The 19,498-nt window shown below is 38.9% G+C and overlaps 1 protein-coding gene across 1 annotated transcript in view; it reads right to left on the bottom strand.

Moving 5' to 3' along the window:
• CPD (carboxypeptidase D) overlaps window positions 6,938-19,498 on the bottom strand; it is a 70,830-nt gene continuing 58,269 nt past the window's right edge. Inside the window, exons 15-21 of the mRNA XM_003131786.4 lie at window positions 18,877-19,008; window positions 17,971-18,066; window positions 17,805-17,869; window positions 14,479-14,610; window positions 13,477-13,662; window positions 12,964-13,063; window positions 6,938-11,035 (exon numbers count right to left, since the gene is read on the bottom strand). Of these exons, the coding sequence (XP_003131834.2) occupies window positions 10,809-11,035; window positions 12,964-13,063; window positions 13,477-13,662; window positions 14,479-14,610; window positions 17,805-17,869; window positions 17,971-18,066; window positions 18,877-19,008 (938 nt within the window). The 3' untranslated portion in view covers window positions 6,938-10,808. The remainder of the gene's footprint in view (window positions 11,036-12,963; window positions 13,064-13,476; window positions 13,663-14,478; window positions 14,611-17,804; window positions 17,870-17,970; window positions 18,067-18,876; window positions 19,009-19,498) is intronic.

Below are 19,498 nucleotides of genomic sequence, written 5' to 3'. Positions count from 1 at the left end.
TTTCTCAGCTTCTTGAATCTTAGGTTTATGTCTTTTGACACATTTGGGAAAGATTTTCAGAGATTACTTCTTCTAATACTTTTTCTGCCTCTATCCTGTTATTCTTCTCTTGGGACTCCGATGATGTGAATGTTAAATCTTTTTGTTATAGTCCTACATATCCCTAAGGCACTACTAATTTGTTCAGTCTATTTTCTATTCTTTAGATTGGTAATTTCTACTGTTCTGTCTTCAAGTTCATTGATAGGCGTGTCTTTCCTCTGTCCCCTCCATTCTGCTGTCAAGCCCATTCACTGAGTTTTTAATTATTGTATTTTTCAGATTAAAAATATCCATTTGGTTCCTCATTATCTCTTCTTTTTTTTATTTTATTTTTTTGTCTTTTGTTGTTGTTGTTGTTATCGTTGTTGTTGTTGTTGCTATTTCTTGGGCTGCTCTCGCGGCATATGGAGGTTCCCAGGCTAGGGGTTGAATCGGAGCTGTAGCCACTGGCCTACGCCAGAGCTACAGTAACGCGGATCCGAGCCGTGTCTGCAACCTACACCACAGCTCACAGCAACGCCGGATCATTAACCCACTGAGCAAGGGCAGGGATCAACCCGCAACCTTATGGTTCCTAGTCGGATTCGTCAACCACTGCGCCACGACGGGAACTCCCTCATTATCTCTTCTATTTATTTGCTGAGACTTTGCATTTCTTTCCCAAGACTCTTTTTATCATTTGTTCTAAGATTTTTTTGTAATTGCTCATTGAAATGTTTTTATTATATCCTTGTCAGACAATTCCAATGGGTGTTTCATTTTGATGTTGGTGTTTGTTGTTTCTTTTTGTTCAAGCTGAAAATCTCTGGGTTCTTGGTATAATGAGTGGTTTTAAATTTGTACCCTGGAAGTCCCCTTTGTGGCTCAGTGGTAACGAACCCAACTAGTGTTGGGAGACATGTTTCTACAATCTTTTCTTAGTCTCCCTGTTTCTATTTTCCATGCTGAAAACTCCATCTTGTCCTGCTTTACCTTTACCCTGTATTGCTGCTTGAAAAACAGTCACAGTGCTGGTAAATAACTTAAGCTTAAGAACAAAGACCAAAAGGCATTGAGTTATTCATGTGGTCAGCTGAATGAGGACATAATGCTTTGGTCCGGGCATGCTGGACCTGTGCAAATAGGCATGCCGTTTGTACAGCATATGTCCTGTTAAAATAAGAGGAAGAGGAGCCTCATGGCCCCAGGGCATTTATGAAGGGTCGTTAATGGGATATGCATCAGCAAGGAGAACAAGGTGCAAACCTGGGCACAACGGGTTGTTGGTTGTCACAGGCCATCTGTAGAAGCACAGTGGTGATTCTCTAGATGCTATGCATAGATAGCTTCCTCAAAATGCCTAAAGGTCAGAGTAAAAGCTTAACCAGCTACCAACTACATGACTTTTAAAAAAATTAAAAAAAAACTATATCCTGCACAGTCCTCTACTCATTTGACGTAATCCTAAAAAACACAATAAAAGCAATATAGTTTCTTGAGGTGGTGCTCTTGGTCCCTGAGACCTTGAGTACCCCAGTTCCCACCTTTGATTAAAATAAATGTCTCTGTGTCTTGTTTTATGTTAACCTTTTCTTAAGTTTCACAGCAACCGTTCTTTAGCCCTCACCTTCTGAGCTGCTCTCGGCAAACTGGCATCCATGAGGATGTGGGTTTGATCCCTGACTCTGCTCAGTGGGTTAAGAATCCAGTGTTGGAGTTCCCGTCGTGGCGCAGTGGTTAACGAATCCGACTAGGAACCATGAGGTTGCGGGTTCGATCCCTGGCCTTGCTCAGTGGATTAATGATCCGCGTTGCTGTGAGCTGTGGTGTAGGTTGCAGATGCAGCTCGGATCCAGCGTTGCTGTGGCTCTGGTGTAGGCTGGCAGCTACAGCTCTGATTAGACCCCTAGCCTGGGAACCTCCATATGCCACAGGTGTGACCCAAGAAATGGCAAAAAAGAAAAAAAAAAAAAAAAAAAAAAAGAATCCCGTGTTGCTGTGAGCTAAGGTGTAGGCTGAAGATGCAGCTGGGATCTGGTGTTGCTGTGGCTGTGGTGTAGGCTGGCAGCTCCAGCTCCAATTCAACCCCTAGCCTGGGAACTTCCGTATGCCATGGATGCAGGCCTAAAAAGACAAAATAAAATAAAATAATAAAAAATAAATAAATGTGTACCCTGGATATTTTAGGTATGATAAGACTCTGGATCTTATTTTCAACCTCCATTTAAGCAGAACTCCTCTGACACTATGCTGGGGGGAAAGTTGGAGAACTGCCTGTTACTACCAGGTGGGAGTGAAAGTTCAGGCTCTCCCTTGGCCTTTGTTGATACCCCAGGTGGGGAGGGTGACTTGTTACTGCTCCTCACTGACACCAAGGCAGAGGGCCTCATTACCACTGTGTGGTAGTCAGAGTCTTAGCTGCCCCCGTGGCCTTCTTTGATACAACCCAGCAGTGGGGAAGAGGGCTTTATTACAGTCAGGTGAAGGTGGAGTCTAGGCTCCCTATTCAGCCTTTGCTAGCATAGGGTAGATAAAGGCCTCAATTTTTTTCTGTAGCAGTTGACTGGAGTGATACAATTATTATCTAAAACTATTCTGTCCTGGTAGTTGGCTCCTTTCTTGGTCCCTTTCTTTGGGCTTTTTTTTTTTTTTTCTTTTGTCTGCATCCTTTGGTATTCCAGTGTTGCCAGCATCTTCAGCACCCACTATAGGATATATGAGACAACAATTATTATGGGGTATTATATGAAGCAAAAAGAAAACCCAGGGAACTCACCACTGTGTCGTTCTTTGGATGCTCGAGGTCCTTGGAGGTGCCTGCCTTTTTCTCTGCACCTGAGTCTTATTTGTTTCATATATAATGCATGAGGGTTTGGGGGTTTTGTTTGTTTGTTTCTGCTGGGCTCAGTGGGAGGAATAGAAGAGAAATACATCTACACCATTTTGTCCACAAGTGAAAGCCTCCCTTGAATAGATTTTAAGTATCTGCTAAAATTCTTCATCTTGTCTTTTACTTTCTTGAATTTATTCCTTGCCATTATTTTAAAGTTTCTGATAACTGAAAAACCTGTAACTCCCATGGGACTGTTTCTATATTTTTCTTGATCTTTCACCGTTTGACATATAATAATAAAAGTAATTTTAACTGGATGCAGTATGTTATAGATTAGAATTTGTAGTAATCACTTGAGGCTCGCAAAGTTACCCTTCTCCAGACAGTTTACTGCTGCTTCTTGCAGCAGCAGAAATTATTACAACATTGTAAAGTATAATTCAATAAAACTTTGTCATTTTGTTTTTTCTAGGGCTGCACCTGCAGCATACAGAGGTTCCCAGGCTAGGGATCCAATTGGAGCTGTAGCCGCCAGCCTACTCCACAGCCACAGCAATGCTGGATCCTCAACCCACTGAGTGAAGCCAGGGATTGAACCCGCAACCTCATGGTTCCTAGTCGGATTTGTTAACCACTGAGCCACGACGGGAACTCCTCAAAACTTTAAATTATTAAAAAAAAAAAATAAAGACCGGGTTCAGGCACTTAATTAAAAACAAAAAACAAAAAACAAAAAAAAAATGCATCAAGGTGAATATTTCATTATCCTCCCGCCCCTGAACTCCCCTTGCTAGGATCTTGACCCCCTCAGTCCTTGTTATTTTAGTAGTCCCCAATCCTTCAACAGCTTTTCTGGTTGTTGTTTTAATCCAAGCTTTTCTAATTATTCTCAATGGGAAAGTCTTTTCTGTTTTAAACCAATCCACCCATAGCTGACATAGAGCTGTCATCTTATTGTTTTCTAACTTACTTGTAGATTGTTTTGCATTTTCACATGCACAATCCTATCTACAAATAATGACCAATTTGTTCCTTATCAATATTTGTTTCAGTTATTTATATTTCCATGCCTCATGGCTGAGGTCTCTTCTGTCAATATAACAAAATTCAGGTGCTTCAGCAGGGTTTTTGTTGGTTGCTTTTGGTGATAGGGAGAGATGGTTAACATTCCGATTTTGTAGTTTTCCTTTACCTTGCAGAACTTTAAATAGTCCTCTTTTTGGCTCCCATCACCTAATTTGTCAAAGGGTGTTTCTCCTTTTTTCCTTCCCCAAAAGCTACGTGTATCAGAAATTGCTCCCTTCAATTACACCAGCCCCTTTAAATTGAACTCATTTTGAAACCCCTTCTCTACAGTTTGCGCTCCGATGGCTTGACACGTTTTTTTCCAGACCATTCAGCAGTTTTACACTAACTTTAGGTGCACTTACTGTCTTCCTCGTCTGTCTTCCTTGCCGTTCATCTCCCTCTCCCTTCTCTCCACAAAGCCTTGCACTGGGGTGAGGCTGAGGCAGGCATATGAGAGTATATACTGAGATTTGGTGATTTTTTTTCTCATTTTAGTGTTAGTTTGACGTTTCAAACTTCTCCAGCCTCAAGTTACACTGAGGTTTCTGTATAGAAAACCTTTACCTTTTCTTTTTTTTCAGCAGTGAAATACTGGGAGACAGGAGGTAGCATAGGTTGCCACCCATGTTTTCAGTTACCTGGACCTTCACCCTCATTCTTGAAAGATAGGTTCAATATAGAATTCGCTGTTGGAAGTTAATGTTCTCCCTGGCACTTTCAAAGTATATTTATACCGTACTGGTAAATTATAAAGCCTTTGAAATTAATTTCTTTTCTCTCTGTTTTACATTTTTTTCTCCTTGTCTTTGGTGCCAGCATCTCACTGATGTGTCTAGGTGTGGATGTTTACTTTTTCTGGCTTGGATGGGGTTTCTTTAATCTATAGATACCATTTATCAATTTTGGAACATTCCCCCTTGAGAATTTTAAGTTTCCTATGCTTCATTCTTTCTCCCCTTTCCCTCTAGAACTGATTATCAAACATGCCTTTGTCGTTTTTACCCTCTTCTTCCTATTTTCTACTGTTTTGTCTTTGTGCTGCCAAACAGAATCTCTATGGATTTACCTTCTGGTTTCTGCTTCTCTGTGTCCAAGCTGCCATTGCAACTATCCATTGAATTATAGTTTCTGTACTCTCATTTCTAGAAATTCTATTATTTTATGGTTTCCCATGATAGTCTCAGGTTTATCTTTGATTGCTTTGAAAACAGTAAGTTTTTTGTTGGTTTTTGCAGTGTTTGATAATGTCATCATCTGAAGCTAGTGAACTTTTTCTGCTTTATTACTGGTAGTGTCTTTCTTTCTCTTCATGCTTGGTTATATGTCTATGTTGGTCATTGCCCTTGAAAAATAGTGAGATCTCCAAATCTAGGATAGAGATACCTTCCACTGGAGAAGATCTGAGTTTAACCCAGTCACCTAGAAGCAGTGCCATGTGGCTTGATACCTCACCACCCAGGCTATGCATACCTGGCTAGGTTCATGTTTCCTCCAATGCCCACTACTTTTCAAATGGATTCCATTCAAGTCCTGCTGAGTAGCAAATTGCATAATCCTCTTTTCCCTTCCCAGTACCCACATCCTCCAAATAAGAGTCCAGCAGCTAATTCTGTATTCACTTTTCTGTAAATACAAATATTCCAAAATTATTTTAATCTAGCAGTCATCCAATCAGCTATTACTGTCATATACCCACTCCCCATCTATCCCATCCCCTAACTATCTTTAGGATCAATTCCTCTGGGCCCCTGACATCTTTCAAACACCAAATCAGAAACCTATTTTATCTTGAAAAACTCTAATAAGGAATCATACAATAATGAATGATAATACTTACAGTATTGCAGTAACTCCAAATACTCAAAATTAGTGGTGGTTCAGACCTAGCAATCTAGACCTTCCCTGTGGCCCCTTCACCTTGGTTCAACTTGTTTGACAATCACAGAATATAATTCATGTTAAAACAATTTCTATTTAATCCATAATCTCTTTCTCCATGTTCATCTTAAATATCTCCTCTTTCTACTTGTTTTTCACCTACATCTTTGACTATATCACAACCTCTTCATATTGCTTCTAACTGAATCGATAAATTGTCTTTAGCTGAATTTGAGGCATCCATTTCAATATACTCCCATTTCCAATTACCACAGTCATTCCAATACACTCCCATTTCCAGTCACCACGGCCATCCAGTTCCGAGTCAAACACCGTGTTGGGCCTATTGCTAACATTATTTCACTTAATTCCCACTGCAATCCTATCAGGTATTATTCCTTAACCAGTAGAGAAACTGAGACCCAGAGAATGTTAAGAAATGTGTACAAAACAAAGTCACATAAGAAGCAAGTGATAGAATCAAGGGTCAGTCATGGATTGGTTCCACTCCAAAGTCCATACTCAAATCTCCAGGCTATACTTCCTCTATAGCAGACCTTCTCTCTCTCTTTTCTTTTTTTGCCACTCCATGGCATATGGAATTCCTGGACCCGGGATCAGAGCAACCTATGCTGCAGGTCCGTAACCTACTGTGCCAGGCTGGGGATTGAACCTGCGTCCCAGCACTCCCAAGACACTGGCCCAATTCCTATTAGGGCAGCAGCATCAACAAATTATTGCTAAATGAAAAGGGGATACTGAATTGATTACCACTATGCCCTCAAGTGTCAGGACACATAACTTGGCTCATCTGTAAAAAGAACCAAAGTTTGGAACGAGCACATAAACCTTTCAATGGCCACTTTTGTTATATTCACTGTGGAGTGATTGGGCATATAGCAATCTAGCTGAGCTGCGGCTACTATGTAATTATTCCAGAAACACAGTTTTATTTTGAGTCAATTCATGAAGAAGAAACGTTCTGCAGGTAACAACCTGTATTCCTTGCCTGGTACTATGTTCCCCCTCCTATAGGTAGAAAACTAAATCCATAACTTTCAAATTGGAACAGTAACTTTTTCTGGTCTATTGCTTTAGAGAAAAGATTATGAGACAAAACACAAAGGAAGACAAACATCATAAAATAACTTTTATACAGGATTAGTAGATCTGTTTACATATAAAAAACAGAAAGGACCTCATTACAGTTAGATTTCACATAAATTACACAGATTGACTTTTTAAAACTACTATTCAACTTTGTTTAAAGTCCCTTTTAAAAACTTCATTTTGAAGGCACAGCGCATGAAATAAACCAAAGACTGAAGCACTTTTGATGAATGAGTCTTGGGCACCTCATATAAATAGCTATAGATTGTTCTGGAGCTGGGGAATGTCACTCTGAAAAAAGGGAGAGGTGAAAAGTTGATTTTTAATCTGAGTATTAAAAGAAAAATACCATCATGTCATACCTCCAGAAAATCTGCAGCATGGCCAGCACAGAACGTAGCGAGAACACTCATGTTATGTCATTTATAAAAGTCATACATTTATATAATTTATATCTAAGTGCCTTATTTCAAATAAGCCTATTTTCAAATTTCACCAAAGAGTCTGCCAAGTCAAAATCAACTGAGTAATGTTCTGAAAGTCAAATGGCATGTTAATGAGTTATTGCTAAAAACAGGAGAATTGGGGGTTGGGAAATATTTCTTTATGAACTGGAAATCCAAGTTCACTTGACAGTAATCAAGGGCCCTCATCACCTCCCCCCCAAAAAAAAACTACTTTAATTAAAATAATCAGAAACCCAAATACTTATCAAAAAGTTGCTAAATAAAGAATCACTGAACATCAACCACAGCAGAATTTTTTGGTAGTAAGTTGCTAAAAAAAGTTCCACCAGAGAACCATAACATAGGGCACTATTACAGCATTCGTAGCCAAGAACCTTTTAATACAGCAGGGACAAAACTTGGTATAAGTGCATTTCTGGCCACAAGAAAATAAACTGATTTAGTTGCTATTGAGAAGAAATGGAAATAGAAGAACAGGTCTTGGTTACTGAGTAACCTGGTATTAGCTTAGAAACAGGCATAAGCACTACCTTTTATTTTTTGCCAACTCATAACTAAAGTTCAGTATTCATTAATTCAGCAAATCCTATCAGGTGAAAGTTACCAAAGATTAACCAATCAATCACACTGGGCCAAATACACATGTTGTTCCTTTCTGGAGGATGACCAAAGCCCCAAAGCACATTCCCTCCAATGAGAATTGCAAGTATTCCTCAACTGGATGGGATCCCCGTCACTACTCAAATGTTCAGCGAAATACATCCAAACCAAAGGATTTTTCCTCCTTGAAATTAACTTGAATTCAACTTATTGAACTGCATGATCAGTACAAGTACATTTACACAGGCAGACACTTTGAACATTACCTACTCAATCACTTTGCTTTTATTTAGGAGCCAGAGGGAAGAAGGCTTACAAATCGATCACCAGGACAAACCCCCACCCCTCCCCCCAAAACAAAACAAAATAAAACAAAAACCACATGCCTTGTGAGTAAAGGAAGGCACAACTCAGGTTTGGGTGAATTTCTTAATACTGTGATACTTACTTGCCTCCATGACTCCAAGGAAATGGAAAGTCTCTAGAAGAAACACTGAAGAAATGCATTCCCCATGCCATATGGCTTTGATGCCTTAAGCAGTTAATGTGGCCTAATACTAGATTAGATCCACAAATAAAAGACAAAGCAAGGCAGAGAACACAGTCTTAGTAGTCATGATCCTGTACATTCATGTTAACAGACAACACAAGCGAAAAAGGCCTTGTTTTCCAGAGCAATGCATTATTCAGAAATTCGTTAGAGATTATAGCAGAATTTGGTTTGCCTTTCATGAAACATTACTGAAAGAACTCTTTACGCATGCTTAAAAGGCATGGACTCCAGCTACTGTGATGTACAGTGAAAGACATTTAATTCAAGAGAGAAATGAATTGAAAAGGCATCCTTTAGTGAAGACCAGTACGAATAAAAGCTGTCACATCAACTTCATTTCAATTCTACCTGCAATATCTCAAGCCGAGCCAGCCACTCACAGGCCCTTTGTTGCCTTTCTGACTTTGCATTCTTAAAAATAAAGCTTGAAAGAGCAATACCCCCCACATCATCCCCTTATGGAAAATGTAAAGTAGTATTAGTAGAAATTAAAATCATGATTATTTCATTAAGCATTATCACTCCACAAACTGCTCTGTGCATGTGTGGTGGCAAGGGCTCAAAATTTAGAGTAGGTAAACAGGACTAGTACTAGAATGGCTTAACCCTGAACCACCCAAATTAGGTCACAGATACTCATGGATAAATGCCATGACCTCATTATTCCTGCTAAACCAAATCTCTTTCTATAAAGCCACTTTGGGCACATTTCTAGCAAAAGTTGGCTGAATAACCTAGGTGGATGGTAAACCACTCCAGATGAACGCTTTGGGATGACTGGTACATTAACAGATACAGAAGACAATTTGAAAAGATGAGAGCAAGTTTTTTGACCCCCTGATTTGTTACAAGTTCAGCAGCAACTTGGCCATTAAAATACTCAAAGGTGTTAAACCCTTAGATTATTGGTAAGACTCATACTTATAAAAAGCATCATTCCCACTGAATAACATAATATGATAGACAATAAAATGCAAATCTTTTAGGCCTTTGCAATAACCTGATTGGCACTGAAGATGGTACTTTCTCACCACAGTGTTGTTATTATTATTTTTAATGGAGGAGCCATATTTAAATGCTTTCAACTGAACTTTTAACAAAATTGGTTGACAAAGAAGAAACTGGCAAATGAAACATTAGGACAAAGAACCCAATCACTTGCAGAGGTCCTTATGAATAAGACAGGCCAAGCTATTTCAATAACAGGATGCTATCATAGGGAGAAAGCTTGGGCTGGACATGAGTGTAGATATTTTGTGTTCAAATGTAAGTTAAGAACGTACAAGTAGGTCTCTTCTACACTTCCAGATATTTTCAGTAGAATTCAGATCTTGCAGATTGCCAGGTCATCTGAAAACCATAAGTGTACAACATAGAAAAGGTTCAAATTTAGTAAATATTAAAGATTTAGGCATTCCTAGAATAAAGTAGTGCTTCACAGATAAGAGCAGCATCAGCAGCACCTGTGGGTTTTTACCAAGTTGAAAGATAGGCAATAGGAGTTTTAGCTTTTGCTGGATCTCCCTCTCAGTTCCACTCAAATGGACATTTAGATCTTTTATAACAAAGTCAACAACTTCTCCCTTAAAATGGGGATATTTAGAACTTTGCTAAACCTTACAAGAGAGGTAGTGAAATCCTGCTTAGAGCACAGCCCACCAGTTCTGATCTAGCCTTGGAATAGGTAGAAAGCCAAATACGGAAGCCCATTTATTCATCTCCTAATGTTACATAAGTTTCAAAATCAACTCAGCCTCCATTACACCTGAATAAAAAGAGAAACTCCAGCTATTTAATAACTAGAGAATAATACTCCTCAATAGGTTGAGAAAACCTCGAGTTTTTAAAGCTCTATGTCAGATTCTGACTGCTGTCCCTGCCTTAATGTTTCTGGATGCTTTTGGCCATTTAAAATAAAGAGAAAAAGCTTAAGCCACTAGTAAACACCTGATGTGCCAAATAAAACATCCACTAGTTGGCTGTGTGCAGTTATAACAGAAGCTCCAAACAGCTCATCTTAAATTAAAAAGAAAAACAAAGTGGCTGTCCCATCTCTGCTGCATAAATAGAAAGCAGATTTTTTTTTTTTTTAAGTAAGAGTACTTTAAGGAGGGGAAGTTCAAAGTTGCCAGTCAAATTCACAGAGAATACAAATTTAGCAAGTTAACTTCCCAAAGTTCTTGAAGAAGCAAGGTAGTCTTTCTTCTTAATGCAGTGTCTCCCAAAAGAACTGTGACTTTGCTTGTACTTATGCTGGGAGAGATGCAAAGTGCGTGTTTCAATGTTTGCTAGAATATAATGTTTCCTCTTCGGTGTCCGTTTCATCCTGGAACTCATGACTTAAGAGAGACTTCTTGGAGCCAGTTGACATCATGCGGATTTCATCTTCATACTCATCATGATGCTGCCTAAGCCGATGAAAGCCGTCCTTGTGTCTGTTAGACTTGATAGAGCAGATGCACCAGATAATACAAGCTGTTAGGATCAATGCCGACATGGTGGCACCTGCCAAACAAAACCACCACGTGAATGGTGTTCGACTTGAAGGGCATAAATAAGCAGCTGCTTACAATGGCACTTTTTATAATATGCCTTTCATTTTTTAAATTTCATGCACTTAAAAACAACCCTTAATGAAGTTTCAGTCATGGCTCAGTGGTAACAAACCCGATTAGTATCCATGAGGATGTAGATTTGATCTGGCCTTGCTCAGTGGGTTAAGGATTTGCTGTTGCCATGAGCTGTGGTGTAGGTTGCAGACATGGCCTGGATCCTGCATTGCTGTAGCTGTGGTGTAGGTCGGTAGATGCAGCCCCAATTGACCCGTAGCCTGGGAACTTCCATATGCTGTGGGTGTGGCCCTAAAAATAAGATGAAAACAACAAAAAACAAAAACCAAAAAAACCCCAAACCTTTACTATTACAGAAGTAGTACATGTATCCTGTACAAAATTTTAAAAATACAGGTAAATAAAATACTAAAAACCCAAATGCCACTTCTTCACATTTCTATTACCCTGAGATCATTTTAAACAACCCCAATGCCTAGTTTTCCAGATTTTTCTTTATGTGTGTATGTATATATACATTTTTCTTTTACCACAATGAAATCAAACTGTGTCTACTATAGTACAACCTACTTTTTAAATCAATCAAGGACTTCTACTTTTCCAGTAAATTTTCATCTCATCCCAAATCCCTCATGTATTTAAAATATCTGTATATAAATTATAAGGGTAAGAGTCTAAGTAACAAAAAAACGTAACAATAGGAGTTCCTGTCATGGCTCAGCAGAAACAAATCCAACTAGGAACCATGAGGTTGCGGGTTTGATCCCTGGCCTTACTCAGTGGGTTAAGGATCTGGCATTGCCGTGAGCTGTGGTATAGGTCGCAGATGCAGCTCGGATCTGGCGTTGCTGTGGTGTAGGCCAGTGGCTACAGCTCCAATTAGACCCCCTAGCCTGGGAATCTCCATATGCCATGGGTATAGCCCACAAAAGACAAAAAGACAAAAAAAAAAAATAGTAACAATAAAATATAATAAAAATTAACTTCACAACAGCAAATGGGTGGAAGAGCCAGATTTACCATAGTTGAATCCCATCTCCTATGTTTCTAACCACTTAGAGATTCATAATTTATCCAGTTCAAGTTAAGAACTCTACCTTAAACCTCCACAACCAGATCTATGATCTGACCCTGTTTCCACTATAGTAGTCTCTCAACTAAGGATCTCTCTCCAACACATTCTGTAATAAAACTTGGTTATTTTGTATCAGGTCCAAGTTATACTTAGAAGTGAACCAAGGTTCTCTGTGTCAAAAGATACAATGCAGCAGAGTATTTATTATTTTATGACTTTTTTTCTTTATAAACTTTCAGTAAAACTTTCAAGCAAAAGCACATATTAATCTTAGAGAAAACAAGTATTTCCTCCTTCCAGGATCCTGGAAAAAACAGGACTAATATAAGTCAAAGTCCAAGGGACTTATGATCTTGGTATAAAGCACATCATTCATTCAGTCAACAACTCTTCATTGAGAACATTAAGACCCTCAACAAGCCAACCATGGTTCTAGGCACTGGGGAGGCAGATAAAAATCCCTGCTCCCTCCGAGATTATGTTTTAGTGGGAGAGATCAAATATAGACAAATAAATAACTAACTGTATAACATAATGGTAGGCAGTGATAAGTGCTTTAACAGAAACAAGTGGAGCGGAGAGAGTGACAGGAGTACCCTTTTAGCTGGGGTAATCAGGGAAGGCCTCTTGGTGGAGGTGACATTTGAGTACAGACCTGAACATGTGAACAAAGGAGAGAACAGTGTTCCAGGAAAAACATGTTTAGATAAAGACAGTAGAAGAAAAGTGATTATAAAAGATTGACATGCCAGGATTCAACCACTAAAAATTTAATTTTTTTTTTTTACCTGATACAGTTACCACAAGCTCCCTTGGCAAACCAAATATCCGGTTATCTGTGTCAAAGACTATCACCACAGAACTAGCTGCATCGTGATGCACAAAGACCTAGAAGGAGAAAGTATAAGAATTAGGAAAAAGTTTATTTACTAAGGTATACTGTATCCCTGCTATCTTCCTAGGGCCTTTATAGCAAACTAAGGAGATGATTTTCATCTAAAGTACACAAAATGCTATAAAAACTTCCCTCGTTGCTAAAGGATTGAAAGATGAAAAGATATCATAATCAACAGGTGGCCATATATTTTTCTTTATTCCCCACAAGCTTTCTAACAAGCAGTTTCAACTTAAATAGAAGTTCTATTAAAAACAAGAATTTTTGGAGTTCTCTTGTGGTGCAGTGGATTAAGGATCAGGCTTTGCCAGGGTCATGGCTTAGGTCCCTGCTGTGCTTCGGGTCTGATCCCTGGCCTGGGTGTGGCCAAAAAAAAAGCCATGAAGAATTTACGTGATACCATTACCTGTGAATGTTGTTGCTGATACCCATCGGCGATGGCATTGATGTTATGGACACCTGGAGCTAACAGGACATGGAAATAACCTCCCTCTTTTGTGTGCACCTTTATGCCTTCATTGAGCACGATGACTGCTTTCGAGATTGGTTTTCCGGTCTTATCTTTAACAAATCCATGAACTCCCTTGTGAACCTGAAAAAAAAAAAAAGTTTAAAATATAAATTTATGTTTTTATAATGACAGATATGCCAGAGGCCATAGCTCGAGGCATGACAAAAACAAAATAATAAAACCCCCCATAAGACTGGCTTATTCCTCCCTCCTCACTCTGACCTTGTCTTCTACTCAGTCACTGCCTCAGAAGCACAAAGATGGAAATAAGGGGAAAGAGGACTCTCATATAGTCAAGGCCTAAAATGTTAGACCCCGGATCTTCTGACACCTTGAATGATTTACTTCCCATCACAGGACACTCTCTTGAGTAACTCCATGTGATATGCAAATGGAAGCACCTGCAACATCTCACAAGGTTAAATTACTTCAACAGACAGCAGATATGCGAACTCATGGCACCTGTGTAGGTAATACTAAAATGAACAAAAACTCTTTCTACATACATTTAAAATAAATAATATAAAATTTTGTTAAAAGATTAAGAAAATGGTTTTGTGGTTTTTTTTTTTTTGTCTTTTGCTGTTGTTGTTGCTATTTCTTGGCCGCTCCCGGCATATGGAGATTCCAGCTAGGGTTGAATCGGAGCTGTAGCCACCGGCCTGCGCCAGAGCCACAGCAACGCGGTATCCGAGCCGCGTCTGCAACCTACACCACAGCTCACGGCAACGCCGGATTGTTAACCCACTGAGCAAGGCAGGACCGAACCCGCAACCTCATGGTTCCTAGTCGGATTCGTTAACCACTGCACCACGACGGGAACTCCAAGAAAATGTTTTGATAAAGGTTTCATTGAACATATTCCTGGGAGTTTGCTTCTAGTGAAAAGAGACTCACCTCTACCAACATGCTAAGAAGAGATTTTTTATTCTCTGCCCACAACGAAGGGAGCTGGGCTGCGCTAGGAAAGTAGCAGCAGCTTGTGTATACTGTAATTTCCGGACAGTGGCCATAGGTAACGCTATAATCCTGGAATATAAAATTCAAAAACACAAGTAGGAAAATTAATAAGTAAAAGTAAGAATAAGGTTTTGTAATGCAACAAAGGGTATGGATGGAATAAAAAGAAAACCTGGGTGATGCAAACAAAGTATCTGTAAAGCATTTTATGGCAAATATAAATAAACCGCTTGCTATTATAATCAGTCATAAACGTGGCCGCTCCTAAGGAAGTTCTTAAGACCAGGGATTACGTCTAATCCATTTTTATATCTCTAGGGCTTCCCACAGGGCACTGGCAGCCAGAGGGGTTGTTACTAGGGTTTGCTGAATAAACGAGTAAGTACAGGCAGAGGGCCATCCTCCCTCTAAATCCTGGAACTTCATTGCTGTTACTGCTGTTTTTGGGGTTCTTAGAGGTAGAGGCACAAGCCCTTGCCCTCTGATACCCTCAACCTGCAGGCTCAAGCCTACCATATAGAAATATAGCAATATTTAGGCAAGAACTACTTATGTAGACAGGTTCCCAAACCTAACTTAACACCCTTGTCCCCAAACCTGTTCTTCTTCCTAGATCAGTTAATAACAGTAACTTGTTTTCGCACACAGATATGAAATCTCTTGCCTTTGACTTCAGTTTCTTAGTGTCATCCAGAATCTGCAGAATCCTGTGAATTCTACCCTCCATAGTATCTCTGAAGCGTCATCCCTTGATTTCACTGCCATGGCCACTACTCTAATCTAGGTCCTCATTAGTTCTTGTCTAGGCTCTTCTAAACCTGTCACCACAGTCTCTCCTTCCTCCAATATACATTAATCTGTTAAAAGATTAATTTTTCCAGAGTACAGCTTAGATCATGTTATCATATCCCTGCTCAAAACCTTCAATGGCATCCCATCACTTACGAAAACGAAGTGTTCAAAGCCTCAAACTCTCTTTCCATTCTGGTCTGCTGCTGCTCTCCATTATATCCCATATTCTAACTGCTAGGCTGCTTACTGACCTCTGCCCCTACTGCTTCCTCTTTCTGGATGTCTTGGTTCACCACCTCCGCATCCCTAATGCCATCTCCTCTAGGAAAATAAGGTTGCATCTCTGACTAGGAGTAACTTTTTGTCTTTAATTTCTCCTGGCACATTGAGAGGTGCTCTCTTCTGGATGAAAGCAATTAATTCTGTAACATAGTTATTTGCCGAATGGGCCGCAAATGCTTTATCAATCATACAGCAAAGTGCCTCACATGCAGGAAGTTCTTAGTAAATAGAGGAGGGAAGGCAGGCAGAGAATGGAGTGAATTCCATTCATATGTACAATCAGTTTTCTGGTTGCACATATGAATGGAATGATGAGCGAACCACACCCATTTGGTAACAACTCCTGGCTAATTTGAAGGGGATGGACAACAAATTAAAATGCTCTCAGAAAGAAATTAAAGACATTAAATGGAAAGACATGTGTTCATGGACAGAAAGACAATACTGTCGAGATATCAAAAGAACCCAAGGTGATCTACAGATTCAGCACAATCCCTAACAAAATTCCAACAGCCTTTTTTGCAGAAAGAGAGAAGCCACCACTCAAATTCAAATGCAACTAGGCAGATCCCTGAATAGCCAAAACAATCTTGGAAAATAACCAAGTTGGAGGGCTCACAGTCCCCAATTCAAAACTTAGTACAAGGCTACAGTAATCAGAACAGTGGTCCTACCATAGGAAATGACACACAGACCAATAGAATACAGTCCAGAAAGAAACCCAAAAATCTAAGGTCAATTGATTTTTGACAAGGATGCCAAGACTACCCAATAGAGGAAAGAACAGTCTTTTTAACAAATGGTGCTGGGACAACTGACTTCCACATGCAAACAAATGAAGTTGAACTCCTACTTCATGTCATATACAAAAATCAACTCCAGATGTATCAATGACGTAAATATGAGAGTTAGGTGACTGATACATGACCTAATTTCTTCAAATTCTTAGAAGAAAACATAGGGGTAAGTCTTCATGATCTTGCATTTGGCAATGAATTCTTAGCTATGACAACAAAAAGCATGAACAACAACAAAGAAATAAATAAAATTGACTTCATCAAAATTAAAAACTTTCGTGCATCAAAGGACATCATCAAGAAAATGAAAAGGCAACCCACAGAATGGGAGAAACTATTGACGAATTAAGTATCTGATAAGGGTTTACCATTCAAAATATATAGAGAATTCTTTTAACTCAATAAAAAGACAAAAGCCCCATTTTAAAGTGAGCAATGGATTGGAATAGACATTTCCCCTCCAAAAAGACATACAAATGGTCAATAGCAAATGAAAAGATGCTCAACATCATTAGCTGTCATGAAAACACAAATAAAAAAACTAGAGATACCACTTCACAGCTACAATGATGGTTGTAATTTTAAAAAATGTAAAATAACAAGTGTTGGCAAGAATATGGAGAAAATGTAACCCTGGGTACAGGGTGGTGGTGGGAAGGTACAATAGTTCAGCTGCTGTGGAAGTCTGGCAGTTCCTCAAAGCTAAACAGATAATTATAATATGACCAGCAAGTTCACTTCTAGGCATATACTCAAAAGAACTGAAAACAGCTGCTCAGATACTTGCACACAAATGTTCACTGCAGCATTATCTGCAATAGACAAACGGTGGAAATATCTGTCCACCAATATATGAACTGATAAACAAAATGTGATCTAGACATACAATAGAATATTATTTAGCCATAAAAAGAAATGGAATAGTGACATATGCTTCAAAAAGAATAGAACCCTGAAAACATTATGCTAAATGGAAAAAAAAGGCAGACAAAAAGAAAAAATATTGTACAATTCCAATTACATGAAATACTCCGAATAGTCAGATACATACAGATAGAAAGCAGAAGTTACTAGGGCTGGGAGAAGAGATGAAGGGGGAGTTATTGCTTTGGGGCACGGAGTTTCTGTTTGGGGTGATGAAAAAGTTTTGGAAATACATATGTTGATAGTTGTACAACATGCTAATATAGTTAATATCACTGAATTTATAACTTAAAATGTTTAAAATGGCAAAAAAAAAAAGTGCTGTCGGAAGTTAGTTAATTTAAGGGCCATCATGTCAAGAAAGCCACAAAGCAAAAATTTTGCTCTATCAGAAAAGTCACCTATTCGTTCACTCAATGTCCAGTATGGATTTATAATTCCAGTCTCACGGTATTCTATAAAGCATACCTTCATGCTGCCCAGGTGACTGTGCCATTCTGCTCCACGCATTACTCCTCCTGGAATATTCTCATCTATAAAACCATTGAGAGATGTAGGATCAACAAGACCATCACCAAAATCTTTCTCTTCTCCCAAAACAGCAACAATAACCAAGTGTAGGGAAAATACTTACCTGATTTATTTGGGCAACTTGGCTGACCCATATGCATCGATGGATGATTATTTGCATAAAGAGATGCCAAATGCTTCAGAGTCTCTTTGTTTTCCACTAGAAAGAGAAAAATTTAGACGTTAGTGGAGAAATCTAAAAGACTTTTCTCCAAGTTCAATTTCGTGGACACAAAAGTCATTTCCTTTCCCTCTAGTAAATCTTGCACCTCACTGAAGTTTGAATGGTTATTATATAATTAAGCACATGGTTCGGTTCAACCCAGGATAACCTGACCAAGAAGACAAGCATCTTCCTTACACTAAAAGACACTAATGGTGAGTTCAGCAACAAGCTACCACACTAAAATACAAACCTGTTTTTGGTATGTTTTACCACATTTTGGGGCAACCACGTCCTAATTACGATATACTTTGTAAACTGCCCTGCAAACAATACAAATTATTTCCATAAACAATGGCCTCACAGAGATTCAACAGAAACGGTTCAGCTCACAATATGGTCTAATTAGTCAAAGTTCAAAGCAGGAGAGGGCAATTCTGCATTAATATTGGGTCACACAATATGAATTTCTTGGGGCAAGTACTGTATCTTATTCACTTTTGAATTGCTAATGTGTAGAGACATCATAATTACTGTATAAGTGCTTAGGGAGTAAATTGAACAGATGTGACAAGACGGCTACACGGAATTATCTGGGCCATCATTAGATGTGACCTTCCTCCTCCAAGTAACTGTTTGAAATGTTGAGCTACGTCAACAGTAACCAACCGTCTTAGGTGGGTTATTTGTTCATGCGTTGTGCTCAAATGATCACCGTTTAAGAAGATTTTAGAGGGGACATTATCTAATTGAAATGTCCTATTTAAGCTTAAAAATAGCATATATGGAAAGTGACATTCTACATACCTGTTTGAACTGGCTTGTCATATGGGTATGTGACCAGCACTGAACCACCATCTAAAGCAACAGAAAGACTAAAGTCCTGTTTCTGAATCAAATTTTCAATGATGGCTTTAGTCTCAGGCTGGGAGGCATTATCTGAAAAATAGAAAAGTCAAATATAAAATATCAAGTTTCAAAATTTTAGTATGAGTAGATAAGAAAATACTCCTGACTTGAACACAGTCAAAAGGCTAACTTATAAAATCTGTAGAGAAATATCTTATTACTCCATACCTTCTCAAGTAAGAAAGTACATTCTAGGAAGTAGGTTATTTTGAGTTTTATATACTTTAGGATAATGTGTAAAGGTTAATGACTCAAAGCCAAAAAAAAAAATTTATAGAAATTGTCATGTGAATGTCTTTTTTGTTTTTTTGGCTGTGCATGCAATGGCTTGATGTGGGATCTCAGTTCCTAGAACAGGGACTGAACCCAGGCTTCAGTAGTGAAAGCACTGATTCCTAACCATTAGACCGCCAGGGAACTCCCAACTCTAAGCAAATTTAAGAAAATTCTTACTGGAAACCAAAAGGGATGGACATATTCTCCTCTAAGAAATAATAACTTGTCCTTGAAAGAAAATAAG

This window comes from Sus scrofa, chromosome 12, assembly GCF_000003025.6.
Source record: "Sus scrofa isolate TJ Tabasco breed Duroc chromosome 12, Sscrofa11.1, whole genome shotgun sequence".
NCBI lineage: Eukaryota > Metazoa > Chordata > Mammalia > Artiodactyla > Suidae > Sus > Sus scrofa.
This window is presented reverse-complemented; position numbering and strand designations above follow the sequence as displayed.